The following is a 25,439-nucleotide window of genomic DNA, read 5'->3' as shown; positions in this document are numbered from 1 at the left end:
CCTCCAACTAAAAACTTGGTAAAACTTTCTAATTCAATGAAAAACAGTGAAAAAGTTTGACCAGTGGCTATTTGAAGGTTTAAAAGTTCTTCGCTGCTGAATGTGATCAGAGAGTGAGAGCTGGCATCTAAACAAATAAACAGAAAAAGAACTAGAGCGCACAGAACTGAGGATGCTGTCTGTGGCACCATCTTGAATGTAATATCACTGAATAATATTAATATTATTTCACTGCATATTCAAACCCATGTCTACAATTCAGTGTACACACCTGTGCTTGTTTTAATTGTTGGTGACTCATCTCCAGTTCTACGCGACCTTGGCTCTCATCATGCTGCAAGCGGTCCATGAGCTGGCTCTGCTGTAGATACTGGTGATGAAGCTGCTCTCGCTCTGACATAAGAGATTGGTAGCCAGCACAGTACTGCTGCAGATGTGCCACCACCTGGTCCCTCTGCTCCATCAGACCTTGAGTCTCCTGACTCTTTAGATCCAGCTAAAGGAAATAAACAGGCAGACAAAGAAAGAAATTAACAAAATAAGGATGTATAGTACAACTGCAACGCCACAGGATATATTCACTGGTTTGTCAGTTTATGTATATTTCTATCATATATAACATTATTAGATGTGTTAGGGATAAATATGATCAACTTATTGATCTATCTCATCTCTCCCCTTATATTCTAATATTTTTTCAGATGGTTAACAGACAGCCAAGGTGAGACACATCTGATTGAATGACATTGTTCAAGACAATAAATATGCAAACCCATTTGTAAATGTGCAACTGAATATTTTCCACTTATAAGTGATCCATGTTTAAGAGTTAATGTGTGTGTGTGTGTGTGTGTGTGTGTGTGTGTGTGTGTGTGTGTGTAACCATACCTGCTCCTTGACATTGTGCAAGTCCTCTTGGAGTTGTCCCATCTTGCGTGCCAGCTCCTTCTTGACATACTGCTCTGACTGGATGGCAATGGTCAGCTCCATGTTCTCATTAGTCTATACAAGAGAAGATTATATAACAACAGCTTTGAGGTGGCATGGAGCTAATTGCTGTTCTAAAAGCCCTTCCAAAAGTTAGCAGTACAATGCTCAAACATTGAATAAAGCAAATACCAGAAGAAGAACAGACATATCAATGAAGATAAAAGTAATGAAAGATGGAGCTAGGACAGGAAAGCCAAAAATATGGAAAAACAAAAGATGGAGGAAAAAAGTTAGGATCATAGAGAGAAAACAGCATAAACATAAGGCATAGATTGAAGAGTATTAAGTAAGATGTTTGTTAGTTGTCAAAAATTTAGGATATTTCCAGTCTCACTAGTTTGACAAAGCCGTTCTGCAGTTCTGCTAGTTGGTCCTTGAGTGTCCGGTTTTGAGTGAGGGCGCGACTGATAGTGGCTTTATCTGACTGGACATCCTCCAACATGCGTCGGCGGTCTTCTTCCTCCTGGGCCTGGCTCTCTATCTGCCGCTCCAGATCCCCAAGACGGGTCTCTTGCTCTGCACATAGCCGGCTCAGCTGCTCATTGTCACGCAACTATGAGAGATTGCAATAAAGACAGTTTATTTGATAGATATGACCTGGCAGATATAACCACGCACTGCTGAGCCAAAACATTATGACCACCTGCTTAATATGCTGTTGGTCCATGCTGTTCAGCATTCTTCCCTATCAAGGATGTGCACATCCACATCCTTGAAAGAGTGGCCACTGGCCTGTAGGTGGGCGTACACTGTGGAGTCCTGGCCTGACGTATTAGTTCTCCTGTGTACACACAGGCAAGCTTGATAGGGTGGAACGCTGGTTTGAACGGGGAGTCAGAGGCCATCTAGCTTAAGATGGAGCGACCATCCCTGAACCGGGGTGTGGGGGGGCGCTAAGAGTACATCTGTCGCCATTTTTCAATGCTGTGATTGGAAACATTCCCAAATCCTCTGTGAACGGTACACTTGGCCATTGAAACTCTAGTTAATGGTCACACCCATGTTTGCATATGAAACTGGTCATTCGTTTCGGTCTTTATGCAACTGCATTGTTCATATGGATGGGGATACCTGCAATCAGTTTAGACTGAAGAGGTCGCTTAGATGAGTTATGAAACGTATCTGTCAATAATCGTTCACCTTCCAGCAGGACAATGAGCCTAAGCACAAGGCTAAAGCAACAATGGCATGGCTCAGCAACAAAAAGGTGAATGTTTTGGAGTGGCCAAGTCCAGACATCAACCCCATTTAAAATCTGTGGCATAGACTGAAAATCACAGTCCAGAGGCGCCATCCCACCAACCTGCAAGACCTGTACAAATTCTGCCAAGAAGAATGGGCAAAAATTACTCCAGAAGAATGTGCAAAGCTTGTACATACTTACCCCAAGAGAATCACGGCTGTTATTGCAGCAAAAGGGTACTCTACTAAGTATTGATAAGTGGGAGTTGAATACTTTTGCAAGCACTACTACTACTACTACTTTTGGCTGTTCCCGTTAGGGGTCGACACAGCGGATCATCCGCTGAGGACGCAACCCAACCACTGAGGATGCACAAGCCAGTGCATTCTTAGCGCCGGTCCCAAGCCCAGATAAATGGGGAGGGTTGCATCAGGAAAGGCATCCGGCGTAAAATCTTTGCTAAATCAGATATGCAGATCATAAATAAGATTTTCAATACTTATGCAAGCACTTTATTTTAGTTTTTAATTTACTTTTTTAAAAAGTCAGTGAAACATAACATATTGGCTTTGAGAAAATGCGGTCAGAGCTTATGGGTTCACAAAAATAATATTGTTCAGGAACAGATGCGTGAGTATCTTTTATAACCCAGAAATTAGTGATGATTGTCAAGGGGGTTGAATACTTTTGCAAGGCACTGCATGTGCAAACCTACATGGCCAATAAACTTGATTCTAATTCTGATTGTTTGAAGGCTTTAGGAGAGGGCAGCTAAATGATCACCACTTTATCATACTCGGTAGATATGAGTTATTTTATGTTAAAATTTCCCACAGTTAAACTTGAAATACATTTGTTGCTCAAAGAAAAGTTTGTGACTTTGTAAAATGCAATCGGCTTTGCGTGTTCCTGTATTACATACTTGTGCCTGGTACTGTGCACTCAGAGCATCTTTCTCTTGCTGCAGGTGGTTGATGGCCTCTTGCAGGGCCACCTCAGTCTCTGATGACTCTAAGGTCTGGGACTCCTCATGGCCCTGGGTCTCTCTCTGTTGTGACAGTATTGCTGAAGAGGGTAGGGATAGGATAGGGGGGAAGAAAAGAAGAGAGTTGATCACCTTGATACATTTTAATTCAATGAAAATAAACTAAGCACTGGTAGCCATTTCACCTCTGTGTGGCTGGCTTTCAGTTTTTCAAAGTGTATGTTACTAAACTTTCCGGATTATGCCAAAGCCACCTTTTACTAAACACTACACACATAGTATAAACAAGGCACCACTACAGTAAACAAATGGAGGACACAGGGTGGTGAGACTAAAGTGCTTATTGACAAAAGTAAACTCTATATGAAGAAAAGAAGAGGAAGGGAGATAGTTGAATGATAGAGGAGGAAGAAGAGTATGTTAGAAAGAGTGCAGTAGTAGAGGGAGAAGTGTGTGACAGCCACCTGCAGTGTTTTTCAGTTCTGCAATTTGGGTCTCTAGTTCTTGGACCTGGTTGATATTCCTGTCTCTTTCCTCTGCCACCAATGTCACCTACAACCAAACAAATGCACCATGCACGCACGCACACACACACACACACACACACACGTCAGAAAAAAATAACATTTGCTGCTAACTCAAACTCAAATGCAGCTCAGCATAATGTATTTAACAACAGACTTTCTTGGACAAAAAAAACAAAAACTAAATTTCACACCAAAACACAATACCAAAATAAGCAAAATGACACATTGCGCTAGTGTGTCAATGGTATCGAACAGTGTACCTGTGTCAGCAGCTGTTCTGTCTTGTCCTTCCATATGCGTCCCTCCTCCTGGATCTGATCAGCATAGCGGTCCCTCTCAGTCTGCAGCTGAGCTACTGACTCCACCAGCTACACCACAAGCGGACATACCGAGAGAAACACCATTTGAGGTACTAGCTACACACTGTGGTTTTCATCCAGACATATGAAATTGTTTTTACTTAAATGGGGAAAGAGATTATATTTTCATGGCTGACATCTGCATTAGCAGCCAGTCACCATGTTTGACAAAGTCACCATAGACAACTTGATAGATTTTTGATTTTTTTGTTTTGTTTTTTGTTTGGGGGGGGGGGTAATAATCCATCCATCCATTATCCAAACCACTTATCCTGCTCAGGGTCGCAGGATGCTGGAGCCTATCCCAGCAGACATTGGGTGGCAGGCGGGGAGACACCCTATACAAGCCACCAGTCCATCACAGGGCGGACACACACACACACAAACACAAACACACACACACACACACACACACACACACACACACACACACACACACACACACACACACACACACACACACACACACACACACACCTAGGGACAATTTAGTATGGCCGATTCACCTGACCTACATGTCTTTGGACTGTGGGAGGAAACCGGAGAACCCGGAGGAAACCTACGCAGACACGGAGAGAACATGCAAACTCCACACAGAGGATGACCCGGGATGGCCCCCAAGGTTGGACTACCCAGGGCTCTAACCCAGGACCTTCTTGTTGTGAGGTAATCGTGCTAACCACTGCACCACCGTGGCACCTGTGATAGCTTTTACAAGCAAATTTTATCCAAAGGACAGAAGTGTTAACTGTTACAGAGTAAATATAATTTAATTTAATTTATTTTAGAAAAATAAAAGGATAAAAATCACGCAAAAAAAAGAAGCCCCAAACACCCCCCCCCCAAAAAAAAACATCGCCCAAGCCTAGTACAGCCATGCTATGTAACCACAGGCAGTGGTACATTAATTTTGTTGCGCTTCAGTGACACTGCCGTCACGATGGCTGCATGCGCCAGTGTGGTTTGCTGTGGACATGGTTTTTTACTTTCCAAATAAGGCTAAAGAGAATTCAGAGGATGTTGGTTGGTTGAAACTGCAGACATCTGAATCCATCAGACCACTCAAAATCAAATAAAATGGTCCAAATACATGATGGGAATAGTTATCATAACAACTACTGATAGGCACATGCTTCTCAATAGCCAGGCTTTAAAGGGTCATGAGTGAGTGCTGTGGGCTAACAATGACTCATATAATCAAGCCATTTACAGAAGTTGTCCTATCTCCATTTAGAATGGGTGTTACCCTAAACAAGGGAAAAACTGAAAAACAATGTTCTGCAAATGTAGGAAGAGCTCAGGAAATGAATGATTCTTGATTCAGAATATTAAAAAACAACACACACACTCACAAATAATCAGTGGATAAGGGAATGCATACACATCTGGATTCTGTATTAGGCGCATGAAAATATTTAGAGCTAGATACACACATATATCAAGTTTTAAAAAACAGATAGGCAGGCAAACTGGTTAAGACAAGTGTAATTCATTAAAACAATGCAAAAAGTCAATACACAGACCTGATGATTGTGTGCCTCCAGCTGTTGCTTCTCTTCCAGTAGTAACTGGACCTGCTGGTTGGCAGTTGGAGGTCCTGATTGACTGGAGAACTACACACAAGAAACACAAAAAGACAAAGAAAGAAAGAATATGATTATTTGAAAATCAGTTTGGACAGATATGCACACAACACATGATAAATGAAAAAATGGGGTGGGGGTTATTTCATGGACCAACCTAAAACATGTGTTATATGGACATTTATGTGTCCATGTCAGTCTCATCAATGTGACAGTATGAAATCAGTTGATGCTTATCTTAATTTAATTTCTGCAGGCAAAGTGGCTTGCTCAGCCAGTGTTAAAAACAATATGTACATGCATGTTTGTTTGCATTTATGCAATTACATACCTGTTGTATCATGAGGTCAGCCATCTCCAGCCTCTTGTGGAGCTCTTCTAACTCTAGTTGCATGGCTCCTTTCTCCTGCACACTAAGCTTTAGCCGCTCTGATAGCTCTGAGCCCTGCTGCTTACACTCTTCACTCACATTGCTGCAAACACACAGATATATATATATGATATAGATTATAGATATTATAATAAGATTATTTATGAAAATCCAGACCCAAAAGAAACCACCAAACAGGCCAGTGAAAGGATGAGATCCCTTGCAGTCCAAGTGAATCTAGTATGTGTTATCAGCTGGTTAAGGCTGGGCAAAACATTCAGTATAGCAAGATTTACTATGATGGAGCCAAACAATATGTTTAAAGCAAAATGTTCCACAAGTATTGTCTGCCAGTTAGATAGCTGAATTCTAAAATGTGTTTTTCCACTCGAGTACCATGCTGTGCCAAGAAAATGAGAGATCCATCCATCTATCCATCCATTATCCAAGCCGCTTATCCCAATTGGGGTCGCGGGATGCTGGAGCCTATCCCAGCAGTCATTGAGCGGCAGGCGGGGAGACACCCTGGACAGGCCGCCAGTCTATCACAGGGCCGACAGATTCACACCTAGGGACAATTTAGTATGGTCGATTCACCTGACCTACATATCTTTGGACTGTGGGAGGAAACCGGAGCAGCCGGAGGAAACCCTCGCAGACGCAGGGCAAACATGCGAACTCCGCACAGGACAACCCGGGATGACCCCCAAGGTTGGACAACCTTGAGATTCAAACACAGGACCATCTTGCTGTGAGGCGACCGCACTGACCACTGCACAACCATGCTACCGAATGAAAAATATCAATATATTTATTTTAAAAAAGGGGTTATTGATGTTGTATCATGTCCCATCCTATGGAATATGTAATAAACAGCCTTAGTTTTGCCAATTAATAGTTAATAATCCATCCATCCATCCATTCATTATCTAAACCGCTTAACCTGCTCTCAGGAGCCTATCCCAGCAGCCATTGGGCGGCAGACAGGGAGACACCCTGGACAGGCCACCAGGCCATCACAGAGCAGACACACACACACACATTCACACCTAGGGACAATTTAGTATGGCGGATTCACCTGACCTACATGTCTTTGGACTGTGGGAGGAAACTGGAGCACCTGGAGGAAACCCACGCAGATATGGGGAGAACATGCAAACTCCACACAGAGGACGAACCGGGACGACCCCCAAGGTTGGACTACCCCAGGGCTCGAACCCAGGAGGCTGTGTGAGGCGACCGCACTAACCACTGTGCTACCGTGCCGCCTAGTTAATAACAGTCTAAACAGTCACTTCATTAGTCCCAGGCTTAACCCCATGGGAACTACCACCAATACAATTTTGATTATTTGAACTCAAGAAGGTAAAACGCTTTTAAATTCATTCATCGCTTTATATTCTGCTGTCCTTTTTTAAGTTGAAGCCATGTTTCCCATGAGTGAACATAATTGCAGTTCACGCATGATGTTCCCAGTTGTCACCCACAAGTCTTTAACAATTGGCTATGACCCTACACTCGTTAATTCTCACCTGTCATTTTTCAGCCTTGGTGATGCTGACAGCTCAGTTATATGAGGCTGAAAACGAGAGTTCCTCATTCGTTTGCATTACATATGGTTGCATTATTTTGGGAACCAACCATGAAATATTTCAGTCTGGTTTGACATCTGGTGCTGGCCCAATTTGAACAGCATTGCAAAGTGATATTTATGTCCTGGTCGGTCAGTAAGATGATGGCACTGGAGATTACAATAATGGAGAAAGTAAAACATTATCTAAACTTGTCGAAGCTGAATGTTATAGCCCAGTAAATATTTAATGAATTGACACAGTTGCAAATGTAAAACCCCAGCCTTTGGACAAATAATAATGTTCAAGCTCTAATGTTGGTTATAATTGGCCAGAAATGTAGAGTAGCATAATGGACAGCAGAAAAGACTGATGGTAGCACTGTCAGATGCAACACACTGCTAACAACCTCAGCCCTGTTAGTGATGTATAATGGAAACACATCAAGAACCAACTTTCCTTTAATGGACTCAGCCCTGCAATAAGTGACTTACTTCAGTCTGTAGACCTCTAGCCTTAGGTTGTCTCTCTCCTTTTCAAGTTCTTTATTATTCTGTAAACAAAAGACAGAAACTATTTAAAAAAACAAACAAACAATAGTTTTACCATGGTTTTACCTACAGTTGGAATTATCAAGGAAAACATATTTGTGGAAGTGCAATTTGAACTCATTTTGAATTAACAGAAGATGGTTTGTACTTTTTTTTATGGAAACACTACATGTCTGATTCCACTCAGCCTCCCATTTTGAAAAAAGACCTATATCATGGTTTTTGAGGGCTTAAAGGACTGCCCCGTTGGACTATGCTGAAGCCCAGTGAAATGATTCAGCAAAGTGGTAATTTGTTTAAAACAGAAGTGATAAGTTAAGTTTTTGTCTGTGCAATTCCAAATTAAGCACGGCAATATTTTAATGATGGATAGATAAAAAAATAAAAAAAAGTAGAATGCAATGAAGAACACCTTCTTATTTGCCTATTAAAGTCCAACCAAAACTGAAATGCATATTTTATGTTACAATATGTTATATATGTTATAACTATTACTGTTATAACTAATATATGTTATAACATCATATGTATAATATGTATATATGCAATATTTTATAACTATATTAACCTTTTCATTCAAATTTCTGGGCCTGTCACTCCACTGAAACTGCTCTGACCAGAGTGGTAATCGATCTTCTACTTGCCATGGACTCCGATTCCACCACTGTGCTTCTACTACTGGACCTCAGTGCAGCCTTTGACAACAGTGATCACTGTACACTATTAGAATAAATTGTTATTTATTTTTGTGATTCTGGCTTAGCTCTCTCTTGGCTCAAACTCAGTTGCATAACGACTGAAACCAACAACCAGTTTCACATGCAAATATGGGTGTGACCATTAACTAGACTTTCAATGACCATGTATACTATTCACAGAAGACTTGGGAATGGTTGCAAATCACAGCATTGTAAGATGGCGACAGACGTACTCTTAGCCCCCCCCCCCCGGTTCAGGGATGGTCGTCCCCTCTTAACACTGATGGCCTCTTTGACCCCCCGTTCAAACTAGCGTTCCTCTCTATCATGGATGTGCACATCTTCATCCTTGAAAGAGTGGCCACTGCCTGCAGATGGGCGTAGACTGTGGAGTCCTAGCCTGACGCATTAGTTCTCCTGTGTACACAGGAGAGCTATCCTGTACACATGAGAGCTTACATGCAACTATATTGTATATAAGGGTGGGGATACCTGCAGTCAGTTTAGACTGAAGCGGTCACCTAGATGAGTGATGAAACGTATCTGTCAGTAAACGGTGTATCCAGATGAACTGATTCAACCTTCTTTGATTTTCTTACCTGGATTATTCAGCATGCATACAGACATATATGGTCCTGATTTGCAGCGTCCACTTTGCTTTTGTGGTTTAACAACTAGGCTCAGAAACAAAGTAGCTTCTGTTCTCAGCTAATTTTGAAGCCAAGAGTCATATCAACAATCCCCAAAGTACTTTAATTCATGTTTTTGTGTCCAAAGTGAACCCTTATGCATCTTAAGTACTGGATCAAGACTATTGTAGTGACTTATACTGTCATTTAGCAAGGCTAATAACAGATTTTGCAAGTAACTACAATGTGTTGCTAACATTAGCTAGTTCAAGCAGCTGCATTCATCAACCAGGGTGAGAGAGTGACTCAAGTTTAGAACTGCTGTTGAAACCACAGGACATCCCAACAAATGCCAATACTGCACAAGTGCGGTTTTTGAATATGTGTTTTCAATATATATTACTTATATCCCCATAACATGCAGCACTGACTAAAGTTGAAAAAGTTTTGGGTGCCGTCACTGTCCAAGCAGCCTACAACCCTAACAGCAACTCTCACGACTGGTCCTTCAACAGACAGTTCACTAACAAAAAAAGACAAACTTAACAAATTATTTGATATTGCTTTAAGTCTCATAATGCTTATTTCAAGAATATTTTCTTTTTCTACTGGCAGACATTATTGCTTGTTTCAAGAAAGAGTACGTGTTTCATGATGAACACGTGTTGTGAGAAATTTTCACAAACTAAACAGAAAAATACATCTTAAAGCAAGAAACTTGATTTGAGACAATTTTTTCTGAGTAAATGTTTTGAAACAAGTCTTATAATCATAAAACAAGTGCACTTTCTTGAAATGAGCAATATTATCTGTCAGTGGGATAAGAAAACTTTACTAGCAATATATTGAGACTTAAAACAAGATAAAATATCTTGATAAACTGGTCATTTTTGCAGCTGAGTCAACGGACCATTGACCACTGATCATAACATCGTGAATTAAAAGCACCCCCCTCGGTCCACACCAACATATTTATTTGCGGGGATTTCCCCAGGGATCAAGTTGAAGCTCAGAATAATCTTCATTTATCCTTGGGAGGCATAACATTGACCCCCCCCCCCCCCCAGATTTACTTCAGGCTTGCGATGGTGCTAATGGCACTGCATGCTTAGAAAGTAACCATTCTGATTCATCAGCGGAGTGGAGTTTGATTTTGCGAGTGCAACTGAAGGTGGACACCATGGTGCAAACATTTAGCACCTTAGAACTGATGAATATGTATTTTAAGGAGTGTCTGTGAGAACACAAATCTCGTTTGGCCAAAACCCAAAGAACTGCCAGATGGGTGAAGCGGTACTTTTTAGCAACGAAGTTTGTCACCGCCATAATGCATGGTGACTTGCCACCATCACTGATCAATATTTGCTCACATCCGCTGGGCTGACTGCCTTTTTTTTTTTTTTTTAATTCACTGGTAAATTCTGCATTTACACCACTACGACTATATTTAAAATGCTAGTCTATACTCCCCAACAATGATATCATCATCAATCGCAATGTTTCACTATGGGTGTCTTCATATGCCAATTTGGTAGACATCGCCCAACTCTAGTCACCATATTAAGTGCCAGATAATGAATGTTAGATATAAGTGTGCTATCGTTCGCCTCGTAATGTCGTTTGTAGCTGTATGACCAGGGAGTTGACAGACCGTCTCCCAGTAAAACCAGTATTCAGCTGTCACTCAAACAACAGCATGGAAATGCTCACTCAACAGTGTGAGGTCTAGATGGCATTTCAGCATACATCTCCAAAAAATGCTTTACCTTCTTTTTAAAAATGGAAAAAAAGTAGTCACAATAACCTCACTATCCCTTTGATATACTTTTTTTTTTTACATCATTACCGTCTGCATTTGTGACCTGCATCTTTCACATTTCTTGCTGAAATCTGGTCCATATATTTTTGTGGACAATGAATAGCAGTTTATGCAAATAAAATCTAGATCCATCACTGAAAAGCATGTTACCTTTTCTACATGTTTCTGCTGCGTGGAGACGGAGGAGAGAGTTCTCTCCAGCTCTGATACTCTTTGCTTGGTGGTCTGCAGACGGTTACTCAGCTCCTCTGCTTCTCCTAAACAGAAAAGACACGGAAAAGACAGACAAGAACAAATTAATGGTAAAAGTTGTGTAAAATTAGCAAGAAGAAAATGCAAATGTAAACATTTTCTTATAACATTTACCTGTTTTCTGCCGTGCAGCTTGTTGTGTGTATTGCAATGCTGTCTGCAGCTCTGATTTCTCCGATACCAGGATCCCAATGGTCTGAATGTGGACCTATGGAGTAAACAGGACCAGTTTCTTCTTGAGACTCATACAGATATCTTCAGTGAAGTCAAATATAACTTTAAACATATTGTATATATATTGTATATAGGATAGGCCTTCTTAGAAGATAAAATGCAAAAACTTGCCTAATCTACATCACTTGTAGGATAAAGCTTGGACAAGAATACATGAATTCCCTCAGGAGGTGGAAAATGTATGGTAATGTGGTCTCTCAGGGCATGCACACAAAATCTTTTTCTTCAGAAACATAAAATATCCAGTTATCTATGAGCAATGGGCAGTGTTTACCTGTAGTTGTTCTCGCATGGCTCCTTGCTCTTTTGCAAATTTTTGCTCAAATTCTTTTCGCTCCTGGTGTAAAGCAGAAAAATAAATGTCTCTAAATGTCTGAAAATCCAGACAACAAGCAAGAAACTCTTTAGCTGAGGAGGGAGGAAAAGAAAGAGGTACAGACAATCAGGCAAACAAAAAGAAGAGAAAGATAGTGTTTACCTTTTGTAGCTGGACTGTGAGCTCCTGAGATTGCTGTGTCTGTCAGAGCAAAAGTAAATAAATGTCACTTAAGGATTTTTTTTCTTAAACATTTAATTAAAATTAAAATGTTTTTATAATCTCTGTAGTCCAACCATTTGCCCTCTAACAGTCAGAAATCACTTAATGCAGCTTTGGTGTTTTGGCAAGTACAGGTAGGCCTTCATTTGTACGTCAGAGAGCATGTTAAAATTAATGCAAAGCAATCAAGTTAACTCATTTGAATTTATTTGTATTATTGCTTTTCGCACGTGCATAAAGAGGAAGTTTATGGATTTGTTGAGAGGACATGCAGGTGGCTGGTGTAACAGAGGAAGATGCAAAGGAAAGGAAGAAATGGAAACGGATGATCCACTGTGGTGACACCTAACAGGGGCAGCAAAAAGTAGTAGTAATAGTATTGCTGTTAGTATGTAAAGCCAGCTTAACAAAATCTAAGAATGAGTCATGTCGTTTCATAAAACGTTCACAGATGTTAATTTTTTTGAGAACTTAAGAGAAATTTGTCAATAGAGGTAAGAGATGATACATTGATGATGGATAAGGTAAAACGTGCATGACTTGTGTCTAGTAGGGCATGCTAACTTAATGCTATGTATCTGCTTTGTTGTGGTCATTATGGAGAAGTTAGTGTGGGTCGAGGCAAAAGCTACGGAGCCCTTAACTCCCAACAAACACACACCCTGACAAACACAAACACACAGCTTCTTACCAGCCGGTCGAGCCTGGTATTTAGCTGAGAGTTTGTTAAATTGCTGGAGTCCAGGGCAGCAGCCAGCTCCTGATTACGACTCTATTGCGTGCAAATGTGCATTCAAGGAAAGAGAGAAAACACAAAAGAGAGATGACATAAAGAAGTGGGCGTAGATGAAAACATGTTGGATCAGGAAAGAAAACAAGAGTATAAATTATTAACATAAAGCCAAATTGAACCCTTACAACCATGCAAATTTTACTTACAAATGATATGGTACAGAAAAGAAGTAACACATGAGACAAAAGATAGGATGATTAATTGGCGGCCAGCTAAGGGCAAAAGAGATCTAATGCTTACATATAAGAGTATTATTCCCATGCTTACATATTTGAGTATTATTTCCTAGAGACAGACAAATTTCCTTGAGACCTTAGTTTCTCAAAATCATATGAAATGCAAAACTAGTCCTTAAAGCTACAACCCAAGTCTTTAAAGTTTAACCCAGCAACTGGGGATGCACAAGGCAGTCCATTCTTAGTGTAAAACCTTTGGCAAATCAAATATGCGGATCATGAATCAGATTTCCACACTGGATCGGTCGATGCCCGAGTTATCAACGACAGCTACCAGTACTATTGGCCAGCAGGGTGCCGGTGGAAACTTTGCTACTGTTGGACGAAGGCGAAGGAGTTCGGGAAGGCATGTCCAGAGGCAGCAGGAGAGGAGGAAGAGTAGGAGTGTGGAGGTGAGAGTCAGACCTTTGGATGTAAGTACTATGACTGGTAAAGGAGGAAAGCTGCCTGATATGATGGAGAAAAGGAAGGTGATGTGCTTTGTACTGTGTGCAAGAGACCAAGTGGAAGGGGAGCAAGGCTAGGAGCATCAGAGGTGGGTTCAAACTCTTCTACCATGGTGTGGATGGGAAGAGAAATGGGGTAGGGGTAATTCTGAAGACAGAGTACGTCAAGAGTGTATTGGAGGTGATGAGATTGTCAGACAGAGTGATGAGCATTAAGCTGTAAATTGAAGGTGTGTTAATTAAATTTTGTCAGCGCATAAGGTGTGAGATGGAAGAGAAAAAAAATTCTGGAGTGTGTTCGATGAAATGGTGGAGAGTGTACCCAAGGAGGAGAGAGTGGTGACTGTAGCAGACTTCATTGAAGATGTTGGTGAAGGGAATGGAGGTGATGAGTAGGTATGATGTTAAGGAGTGGAAAGTGGAAGGATGTGGTGAATACGTATTTCAAGAAGAGAGAGTAACACAGGGTGACATAAGAGTGGAGGACAGTGCACACAACTGGACTATATCTTATGCAGGAGGTGCAATCTGCAAAAGATCAGAGACAGCAAGGATGATGAGAAGGGAGAATGCAGCTAGGCAGTAATGAATGTAGATCTGGTGGATGACTTTGAAGATCAAGAAGAGGAAGAGAGTGAAGGCAAGACCCAAGGATCAAACGGTGGAAGTTGAAGAAAGAAGACTGTTGTGTGGAGTTCAGGGCGGAGCAGAGACAGGTACTGGGTGGTAGTGAAGAGTTTCCGGATGGCTGGCAACTACTGCAGAAATAAGAAAGAAAGCCACTTTTATTTTGTCATTGTAGATTACAATCAAATTGTGAGCATCCGAGTAGCATAGCGGTCTATTCCATTCCCTACCAACACAGGGATCGCCGGTTCGAATCCCCTTGTTAGCTCCAGTTATGTCAGGCATCCCCACAGACACAATTGGCTGTGTCTGCGGCTGGGAAGCCGGATGTGGGTATGTGTCCTGGCCATTGCACTAGCGCCTCCTCTGGTCGATTGGAGCGCCTGTGCAAGGGGAGGTGGGAACTGGGGGGAATAGCACGATTCTCCCACGCGCTACTGCCCCCTGGCAAAACTCCTCATTGTCAAGTGAAAAGAAGCGGCTGGCAACTCTACATGTATCAGAGGAGGCATGTGGTAGTCTGCAGCCCTCCGCTGCTCGGCAGAGGGGTTGGGGCAGCAACCGGGATGGCTCGGAAGGTGGGGTAATTGGCCGGATACAATTGGGGAGAAAAGGGGGGGAAATTACACAAAAAAAACAAAAACCTACAAAATTGTAGGTTACAATGAAATTTGTTCTCTACATTTAACCTAGCCTATGGTATAGGAGCAGTGGGAAGCTGTAGCGTCCAGGGACCAAATCCAGTTCTTCTTTCCATTGCCTTTGTCAGGGACACAGATGGGAGTATTAACCCTAGCATACATGTCTTTTTTTATGGTAGGAGGAAACTGGATCACCCGGCAGAAACCCATGCAAACATGGGGAGAACATGCAAACACCACATGGAAAGGACTTGGGATGGCCTGGGGTTCAAACCCAGGACCTTCTTGCTGTGAGGCAACAGTGCTGAACATTGGGCCACCGTGCCCACCCAATAATAAATAATAAGTAATAAATACTCAGGGAGACAGCTGGGAAGGTACAGTGCCTTGCAAAAGTATTCAACCCCCTTGACAGTCATCACTAATTTCTGGATTATAAAAGACACTCACACATCTGTTCCTGAACAATATCATTTTTGTGAACCCATAAGCTCTAACTTCCTGTCCCCAAAGCCAAAATAAGTTATGTTTCACTGACTTTTTGTAAATAAATTAAAAACTGTATTCAACCCCCACATACCAATACTTTGTGTAAGTACCCTTTTGCTGCAATAACAGCCATGATTCTCTTGGGGTAAGTATGTACAAGCCTTGCACACTCTTCTTAAGTAATTTTTGTCCATTCTTCTTGGCAGAATTTGTACAGGTCTTGTAGGTTGCTGGGATGGTGCCTTTTAACTACAATTTTCAGTCTGTGCCACAGATTTCCAATGGGGTTGAGGTCCGGACTTTGACTTGGCCACGCCAAAACATTCACCTTTTTGTTGCTGAGCCATGCCATTGTTGCTTTAGCCTTGTGCTTAGGATCATCATCCTGCTTGAAGGTGAACCTTCTCCCAAGCTTCAGTTTTATGGCAGACTGCAACAGGTTTTCTTCCAATATTTCCCTGTATTTAGCTCCATCCATTCTTCTCTCAATCTGAACAAGGTTCCCAGTGCCTGCAGATGAAAAGCAACCCCATAGCATAATGCTGCCGCCACCATGTTTCACTGTAGAGAGGTTGTTTTTTAGGGCATGAGCAATGTTGGGTTTGCACCACACATACGTATTTCTTGGAATTTTGGCCAAAAAGCTCAAATTTTGTCTCATCTGACTACAAAACCTTTACCCATATCCTAACTGGGTCTCGCTCATGCTTGGTAGCAAACTTCAAGCATGCTTTTATATGCAAAATGTTGAGCAATGGCTTCTTTCTTGCCACCCTACCATACAGGTCAGGTTTATGGAGAGCCTGTGATATGGTTGACTCATGCACATTTACTCCAGTTTCAGCCACTGACCTCTGGAGCTCCTTCAAAGTGATTGCAGAATCATCTGTGGCTTTCCTCATCAGCCCACGTCTTGCTCGGACACTTGGGTTTGAGGGACGGCCGGTCCTACAAAGCGTCTGGGTGGTGTGATACAGCTTCCACTTTCTGATAATGGATCCAACAGTGTTCCGTGGGACATCCAAACACTTGGATATTGTTTTGTATCCCTTTCCCGCGTTCTGCATTTTAATCACTTTGTCTCTTACTTCAGCATTATGCTCCTTTGTCATCATTTTCTACTGGAGTTCTCGGCTGGCTAATGAACTTTAAACAGAGTGCTTTTTATATACCCATAAACAAGACTGTTAGTTTAATATCTTACATGTGCACACTAATTGTGTCCAATTGTGTTAACCTGAGTTTGTTTTAGGAATAATTTGTCATTTGTGTAAACTTGGAGCTTTCAGTGTACAAGGTGTTGAATATTTATGCAAGAACTATATTTTAGTTTTTAATTAATTAATAAAAAGTCAGCGAAACATAACTTATTTTGACTTTGGGAACATGAGGTTAGAGCTTATGGGTTCACAAAAATAATATTGTTCAGGAACAGATGTGTGAGGGGGATTGAATACTTTTGCAAGGCACTGTATTCTTCAACGTTCTTATGAGAAGGACTCACCACCCTGTGAAACTAGAAAAAAGTGGTGAAAAAGTATGTATTAGGTCCTTTACTTTGATTTCTAAGTGTGATCACCACTTAATATTGTGCGATCACTTCACTGGAATTGGTCAATAACTTAATTAAAACCTTGGTTAAGTTTTGGAAACGTGTGTCCTGAGGTGACACTATACTGATATTCTCTCTTACCTCCAGTTCTTTTTCATTAGCTGGAGAAGGTACACCATCCCCATTGACATAAGCATTAGATGACTGAAATGACAAAGACAGACACATTAATCCACTTTTAACACGAAAGCCAAGCATACTTTCTTTTTTTTTTCAAAATAATTTTATTGCTTTTCACACAGGAAGGCAAATGCATTTATACAGTTATACAGTAGAATTAAGAATGATTGTGTTAGCAGTGGAACAATAAAGACAACAGTGTTTAAATTGTCCTGCTAGTGATACAAAAACCCATCCCTCAAAGCAAGCCCACCCAATTCTCGAAACCCCCCACCCCACCACCCATCCCATGAACCCCCCTCCCCACCACCCATCCCATGAACCCTCCTCCCCACCACCCATCCCATGAACCCCCTTCCCCACCCTCCACTCCAGTCCCCCCCCCGCCCACTATCCCGCCCGTTCCCCTGGGGTCACATTCATACACACACACATTCATTTCAAGGGAGAGGGGAAGGAGGAGAAGAAAAAAAAAGGGGGCCAACTAAAGAGAGTTGAGAGAAAACATGGTAAACGAAGAGAGATGGGAAACTAAAAGGAATAAAGTAAGGATAACATGAAAAGAGTGAATAATGAATAATAAAAAAGAGGGGGGGGTCAGCTCTGATCAGTCAGTTTCTTCATTGATAGTTAAGGTGTTAATGTGTTCTAAGAGGGGTTGCCAAGTTTTACGGAATGTCTGTAGAGAACCCTTTAATGAGTATCTAATTTTCTCAAGCTTGATGCAGTGTAGTATCTGCTGAATCCAGCTATTGTGAGTGGGAGGGGAAGAGTGGGTCCATTTAAGAAGTATGAGCCTTCGGGCAAGTAGAGTAGTAAATGCAATAACTTGGTTTGTGGCCTTAGGAAACATATGTTGGGATTCGGCAATTCCAAGGAGGGCAGTGAGAGGGACAGGGTCTATCACTGTCTCCGAGACAGTACTTAATGTATCAAAAATGTTTGTCCCGAATTCAGCAAGCCGCGGACATGACCAGAACATATGTATGTAATCAGCTGGAGACTGTTTACATCTGTTACATGAGTCTGTTCTGTCTGGATAAATCCTAGCTAGTCTAGCGTTGGTATAGTGGACTCTATGTAAAACCTTACACTGCAATAAACTGTGTCTTGCACATATAGAAGAAGTGTGTACAAGGTCTAGTGCCTGCCACCATTGCTCATCTGTCATAGTGGTCCTGAGGTCCTGGTCCCAAGCGGCTCTCAGGGAGTCTAGGTGAATTGGGTTTAGTCTGAGTATGTTATTGTATAGGATTGAGTTGAGATCCTTACGACTAGCGTCTAGACACAGAAACGAGTCTAACTGTGTTTCTGGTGGGCGACCAGGGAACTGTGGGAACTGGTTTTTAACAAAGTGCCTGATTTGGAAGAAGCGGAACAGGTGGGTGTGTGGAAGGTTAAATTTTGTTGACAGCTGTGCAAAGGAGGAGAAAACACCATTAGCGTACAGATTGTAGATGGTTAATAGTCCTTTTTCTGACCAAATTTGGAACACTGGATCAGAGCAAGATGGTAAGAAGAGGTGGTTTCTATATACTGGGGCTAGACCCGTTGGAGAGTGCAGGCCAAACTGCTTCCTAAACTGGTTCCAGATCCTTAAAGTGTTTGTGACTACTGGGTTCTGTGATATTTTTCTAGCTGAGGGGGGAAACTGCGAGCAGACCACCGACCAGAGTGAGAGACGTGCAGAGGCCAGCTCCATCTGTGCCCAGAGAGGCAGGTTATCCTGTGCCGCCGTGGTTTTCCAGAAGAGAATCTTACCGATATTACACGCCCAGTAATAGTAGCGGATATTTGGCAAGGCCAGACCACCTTCACACTTGGGGAGTTGAAGGGCTGAGCTTTTGATACGTGCCCTTTTACTGCCCCACAGAAATGAGTTAATCATCTGATTGAGTGTAGAAAAAAAAGATTTCTTGATGAAAATCGGGATGTGGAGGAACACATAAAGAAAACGAGGAGCAACTGTCATTTTAATCAGATTTGCGCATCCTGAAAGTGATAGAGGGAAGGAGGGCCACCTAGACAGCTCAGACGTAAGACAATCTAACAGGGGTTGGACATTTTTTGCGAATAGCTCAGTAAAAGATTTGGTGAAGAAGACTCCTAAGTATTTGAATCCCTCGGTGACTCGTCTAAAGGGAAATGGAGCCTGGGGGAGTCTCTCCGCGGGAGGGTTAATAGGTAGATATTCACTTTTCTGGAGGTTAAGTTTGTATCCAGAAAGCTTTTTGAATTGTTCCAGAATGTTCAGGATTACGGGAATGGAAGACAGTGGGTCGGAAACGTAGAGCAGCAAATCGTCAGTGTATAAGGACAGTTTATGAGACACCCCAAACCGTGTAATGCCCTTAAATCTGTCCTCTCCACGGAGCCAAATGGCTAGTGGTTCCACGGCCAAGGCGAACAATAATGGGGATAATGGACAACCTTGGCGGGTGCCGCGGTAGAGTGAGAACTGGCTTGATCTAGTGCCATTAATATAGACCGACGCTACAGGGGAGGAGTACAGGACTTTTATCCGAGAGACAAAATTGGCACCTAGACCAAATTTTTCAAGTATGTAAAACAAGTACCCCCACTCCACCCTGTCAAACGCCTTTTCCGCATCTAAGGAGAGCACTATTTCAGGTGAGTCGGTGGTGGAGGAAAAGAGTATATTAAACAACCTTCTAGTGTTAAAAAAGGATTGTCTTCCGTGGATGAAACCCGTCTGATCGGGGTGAATCAGAGCCGGCACGACTTTTTGGAGACGACACGACAGAACCTTGGCCAGTATTTTTAAGTCCACATTAAGAAGAGAGATCGGCCTGTAACTGCCACAGAGGAGTGGGTCCTTAGACTTTTTGAGCAGCAGTGTAATTGAAGCCTCTGATAAAGTAGAGGGCAAACAGCCTACTAAGAAGGCCTCATTGTAGACCCTCACTAAGATTGGGGCGAGTACTTTTGAAAAGGTTTTATAGAACTCAGTGGTGTAGCCATCAGGCCCAGGTGCCTTATTGCTTTGTAGTGACTTTATTGCATCCTTAACTTCTAGAATTGTTATGGGAGCACCCAGCTCGCTAGAGTCATCCACCTGGGGAAGAGTCAATAGATCTAGAGGATTCAAGTTGTCCCAGTCAAACAGTGATGACTCGGATGAGTATAATTTAGAGTAGTATTCAGAGAAGATGTTACTAATTTTTATAGGGTCTGTTGTGACCTCGCCAGTGTGTGACTGTATTTTAGGTATCAGCCGGGATGTACTTTCCGCACGTGCTTGGTATGCAAGAAGTTTTCCTGGCTTATCTCCCTGTTCGAAAAAGCGCTGTCTGGTACGCAGGAGAAGTCTCTCAACTTGACCGGTTGATAATAAATCGTACTGCAGTTGAAGTTGAAGCCGTTTTGTGTATAGAGCTGGTGAGGGGTTCTGTGAGTATTGTCTATCCAGTTCTCGTATTGCATCTGAAATTTCTATCAATTTTGAACATTCTTGCTTCTTGAAATGGGAGACAAACGAAATTATATGTCCGCGGAGGCACGCCTTAAAGGACTCCCAAAGTGTGCCACTACTAACATCTGATGTGTCATTTATCTCAAAGAAGACCTGAATTTGTGTAACAAGAAAGCTTTTAAAATCCGGCTCAGCTAATAAATGTGTATTAAATGTCCATGGTTTGGAAGGTGGTCTGCCATGAGGGAAATTAACCTCTACAGATGTGAGGGCGTGGTCAGAGATAACTATGCTGTGATAGTCACAGGAGCGAACATTGTGAGTTAGATTATTATCAAGTAAAAAGAAATCTATCCATGAATAAGTGTGGTGAACATGTGAGAAGAATGAGTAAACCTTGTTGGAGGGGAATTTAGTTCTCCAAGGGTCTATTAAGCCCAGTTGCTCAGCATGATATTTTAAAATGTTGGCGGACTTTGACGTTGTTGAGAGTGTGGAGGATGACCTGTCTAGTACTGTATCCTGAACCTGATTGAAGTCCCCACCAATGATAATATAGTGATCATTGATATTAGGTAAGGAGGAGAAAAAATTAGACATGAATTTGTCGTCATCCCAGGTTGGAGCATACAGTGAGGCCAGGACCACGGGAGTATTCTGTAATCTACCTGTCACTATAACATAACGACCATTGGTGTCGGCTATGGTGGTGACTGGTTCAAAAGCCACATTCTTGTTTATAATAATTGCGGCACCTCTAGCTCTCTCAGAGAAATCTGAGTGGAACAGGTGTCCCATCCATGATCTTTTGATTTGAGAAATGTCTGAGGTGCGGATATGTGTCTCCTGTAAAAAACAAAGGTCACCTTTAAGATGCTGCAAGTGACTGGTCACTTTGTTAGCTTTGATGGCAGTGTTCATCCCTTTAACATTCCAGGAGATGAAGCGGATGTTTCTACCACTCACTGACATGGTTCCCTAAGTCGTACCTGTACCTGAAATTGAGCTGAGAGGGGGGGGGCAAAAAAGGGGGACCAACACACATCACACACTCACACACATACTCACCCCAGGGGGACCCCAGTCCCGCAGGAAACTGCAAGCTTACGTATATCCCTGGATACAATCCTTCCTGGATAAACATATCCTTCCCAAGGTTAATCTCCCTCCCCAATGAAATAAAACAATTCCCATTTTAAACCTTTGTATAGAGAAATGTAAAACATAGAACATTGTGTATGAAGAGAGGGAAAGTGGAAAAAAATACTGTAATGGTCGGTTCTGAAAACCCTTCTCAAACATACCCTTCTCAAATATTAAACTAAATATGGCCAGTCAACTGTGCTGTGTGTAGCATTAACATCAGGCACGGAAGCACCCATTTGTGTACTTACAAGTAACGTAGCCCAACAGTGATCAGAAATGAAAGAAAAATAAAAGCAACATATGAACCAGCATGGAAGCTTTAAGCGCAGTCAGTAATAACATGTTAACGTTAAGTAACCTGTAACGTTGGTAAAATAAACAAGAGGCAGGAGAAAGTAACGTTACCAACACAATAAATCCAGCGGTGTCAGCTGCGCATTGTTCAGAGTCCAGTGTGGTCGCGATTCTGATTGGAACTGGAAGTGGCCAAACCCGCATATAAGTGAGCTCAAGTCCCAAATATGATGTAAAAAAAAGAAACATGAAACATTTGGATTTGAGAAAAAAAAATGCTGTTACCAAACACAACAACGAAGTCTCCATCAAAAGTGTATGCACAGTAGCGTGGGTAAGAACCGATCTGTAGTCTGTGGTGACGTTAGCGTCTGGCTGTGTTCTGTTGGCTAGCCAACGTTAGCTAGCCAGTAGCACGCCAGCCAACGCCAATGCTAACGCTAGCGTTAACCCAAGGCTTGCCCGAGCCAGCCAACGTTAGCTATGTTAGCATGTCAAAGCTAGCGAGTCAGCCAATTAGCCGTTTAGCTACCGCGTTACCATTAGCTACATACCGTATCGAAGCAACGTGGAGTGTCTGGTTTATGGAGCTGATTTACGAGTGACTGCTCAAAAGATATTTCTTAGCTGCATCCACGGACGAAAGCCGCACCCTGTCTCCGTTCTCCATTGTAATCATCAACCTGGCTGAGTACTGGAGGCTGGGCTTGAGACCACACTGGTAGAGTTGCTGCATCACTTCACGGTAGGGAGCCCGCTGTTCTTGCACATCAGGGCTGTAGTCTTCGTAGAAGGTGATCGGCTTGTTCTGATAGCGGAGCTCTGACCCTGGCTCTGCTCGTCTTCTCCGGGCCTCGCGGAGCACTTTCTCTTTCGTTTGGAAGTTGTGAAACCGAATAATGACAGGCCTCGGTCTTTCGCCCGGTCCCGGTTTCGCTGTCAGCGACCTGTGGGCCCTGTCAAGTTCGGGGGGATTGGGCAAGATGTCAGTCCCCAGGAGCTGGTGCAGGAATTCGGAGAAAAAAGCGGTTGGTTGTGGACCCTCGACCGATTCTGGGAGCCCAGCGATGCGGATGTTGCTGCGTCTGCTCCGGGATTCGAGATCTGCGGTTTTAGCTTTTAATTTGGCGTTACTGGTCATCAGTTCCTTGCACTTAGTTTCCAGTGCCTTCAGGCGATCGTCGGTAGATACAGCGCTTGTCTCCAGAGAGGTGATCCGCTGCCCCTGATCGGTTACCGTTAGCTGTATCATGTCGATTTTGCTTTCCAGTGGGGAGATGGCCATCTTGAATTCTGCAGAGAGAGCTTCCTTGTGGGTTTCAAGCAGGCTTACAATGGCAGCCATGCTCACAGCGCCATTAGCCATGCTAGTAGTCTGGTCGATGACAGCTTCAGCTTTAGACATGATGGCAGGGTCTTTTTTGTTCCTCTCTGACTTCTTATTTACTGGTTTACCTTCAGGCTTCGATTGGCTCATGTTTTTAGCAAGGTAGTGCAGTTTAAGATGTAATAATTTGAAATGCGTTTGGGAGGGAGAGTGAAGCGCACCTACTCCTCAGCCACCATTACCGGAAGTCCAAGCATACTTTCTTTAACCAAGTATTGTGCAGCGACCTAGGCACTGTAGCAATTTTTATGACTTTCTCTATAAGAAGATACTAAAATAACTGTGTCAAAACATACATCAATTTTTTTGGACATTCAGAGGAACTCAAATAAATGTGCTTATTGGGGAGTAATGTATTTCTAAGAATTTAAGTCCCAAACACTGGCTGACTGGAAAATGTCATGTAATGCTTCTACAGTGAAAAAGACTGATATCTGCATTTCCCTTACATAAAAAGGAATATTATTAAAATATATATTAAGCAGTAATCCTAAACTACAATTTAATGGAAGTAAGCTAATGTCAGATGGCAAAAAGATTATTGTGAGAGAATATATGGAAATACAGGTTATATGCTTAACCTATCTAAGACTAAGCTCCTTGTCATCCCAGCCAGTCCATCCTTAGAACAACAGATCAATATCCAGCTCAGATCAATCCAACTCATGCCCACAAAGTCTGCCCGAAACCTGGGTGTCATGATTGATGACCGACTAACCTGTAAGGTTCACATGGACTCGATTGCTTGGTCATGCCGATTTGCCCTGTACAACATCAGGAAAATTAGACCCTACCTGTCTGAGCATGCAGCACTTGTAATATCACGCACTGACTACTGCAACTCCTTACTGGCAGGTCTCCCTACATGCACTTTCAAACCTCTGCAAATGATCCAGAACGCGGAGGCGTAACATTGTAAAATTATAACATGTTAGGTACCTCTCAAAGGGCTTGCTGTCAATGACATGCCTACTCTCCTGACAACCATAAGATTACCAGGACAGTGACCAACTCTTAACATCGCCCACCCCCGGTGCACCCAGCTACATCTCTGATAGTCGGTGATTCGGGTGTAAGGAAAATAAATTCCATTTCTACAGTGACCCATTGCCTCCCAGGTGTCAAAATTGCAGAGATTTTGCAGCAGATATCCTCAGCAAGTACCCACGTCTGCAATGTTATCGTCCATGGTGGCACAAACGACAACACTAAGCAGCAGTCCGAGGTTTTAAAACAGGATTTTAACCATCTCTTTAACAAACTCAAAAAAAAACTGTGGGACATGTGTCTTCATCTTGGGCCAAATTCCCACACTGAGTTGAGGTAGTGGACGTTTTAGTCGATTTTTTATTGACAGTTTTTACCTCTTGAGGGAACAAGCTCAATTTTTCCATACAGACAGTATCCACCCCGACTTCTATGGCTGATGTGCCCTCTCAGCAAACATGTTTCATGCTGTTACTACAGCCCCATGTCACTGACTGGCTGACACTTGCCTAACAACAGCTTTGGACAACACACCAGCCTCTAACTGTTCTTCTTCAATGCCAATACCATCTCTCTCACCTCCTATTTGTCCCACCAGCTCCCCTACACCCTAACCCATGTCTGTGACAGTCCTCAGATTATTGCCACCATTTCAATCAATCACAATCAGAAGCGCTATATAAATGTAATCCATTATTATTATTATTATTACTCCCCGCGACCCTGAGAGCAGGATAAGCGGTTAAGATCATGAATGAATGAATGAATGAATGAATGAATGAATGAATGAATGAATGAATATTACTAATTATTGGCCATGTACGTTTGCACATACATGGAATCCGACTCTGGTTTCATGGCTCTCTCGGTGTAATTAACATATAATAACAACACTACAACACAACAACCTTCAGATATATACACAAGGGTTGACTTATA

The 25,439-nt window shown here is 42.4% G+C and overlaps 1 protein-coding gene across 2 annotated transcripts in view; it reads right to left on the bottom strand.

The window, feature by feature from the left end:
* The window catches only part of golga2 (golgin A2), a 65,620-nt gene that overhangs the window by 11,436 nt on the left and 28,745 nt on the right, over window positions 1-25,439 (bottom strand). For both annotated transcript variants that reach the window (XM_056290334.1, XM_056290335.1), the window contains 15 exons: window positions 17,215-17,277; window positions 12,981-13,061; window positions 12,230-12,268; window positions 12,026-12,088; window positions 11,632-11,725; window positions 11,416-11,522; window positions 8,063-8,121; window positions 5,959-6,100; window positions 5,568-5,657; window positions 3,946-4,053; window positions 3,623-3,710; window positions 3,096-3,238; window positions 1,325-1,543; window positions 889-1,002; window positions 272-496 (listed from right to left, as the gene is read on the bottom strand). In XM_056290334.1, the coding sequence (XP_056146309.1) occupies window positions 272-496; window positions 889-1,002; window positions 1,325-1,543; window positions 3,096-3,238; window positions 3,623-3,710; window positions 3,946-4,053; window positions 5,568-5,657; window positions 5,959-6,100; window positions 8,063-8,121; window positions 11,416-11,522; window positions 11,632-11,725; window positions 12,026-12,088; window positions 12,230-12,268; window positions 12,981-13,061; window positions 17,215-17,277 (1,635 nt within the window). The remainder of the gene's footprint in view (window positions 1-271; window positions 497-888; window positions 1,003-1,324; window positions 1,544-3,095; window positions 3,239-3,622; window positions 3,711-3,945; window positions 4,054-5,567; window positions 5,658-5,958; window positions 6,101-8,062; window positions 8,122-11,415; window positions 11,523-11,631; window positions 11,726-12,025; window positions 12,089-12,229; window positions 12,269-12,980; window positions 13,062-17,214; window positions 17,278-25,439) is intronic.

Source organism: Lampris incognitus, chromosome 12, assembly GCF_029633865.1.
Source record: "Lampris incognitus isolate fLamInc1 chromosome 12, fLamInc1.hap2, whole genome shotgun sequence".
Taxonomy (NCBI): domain Eukaryota; kingdom Metazoa; phylum Chordata; class Actinopteri; order Lampriformes; family Lampridae; genus Lampris; species Lampris incognitus.
The sequence above is the reverse complement of the archived record's forward strand: the minus strand, read 5'-3'. Positions and strand labels throughout refer to the sequence as shown.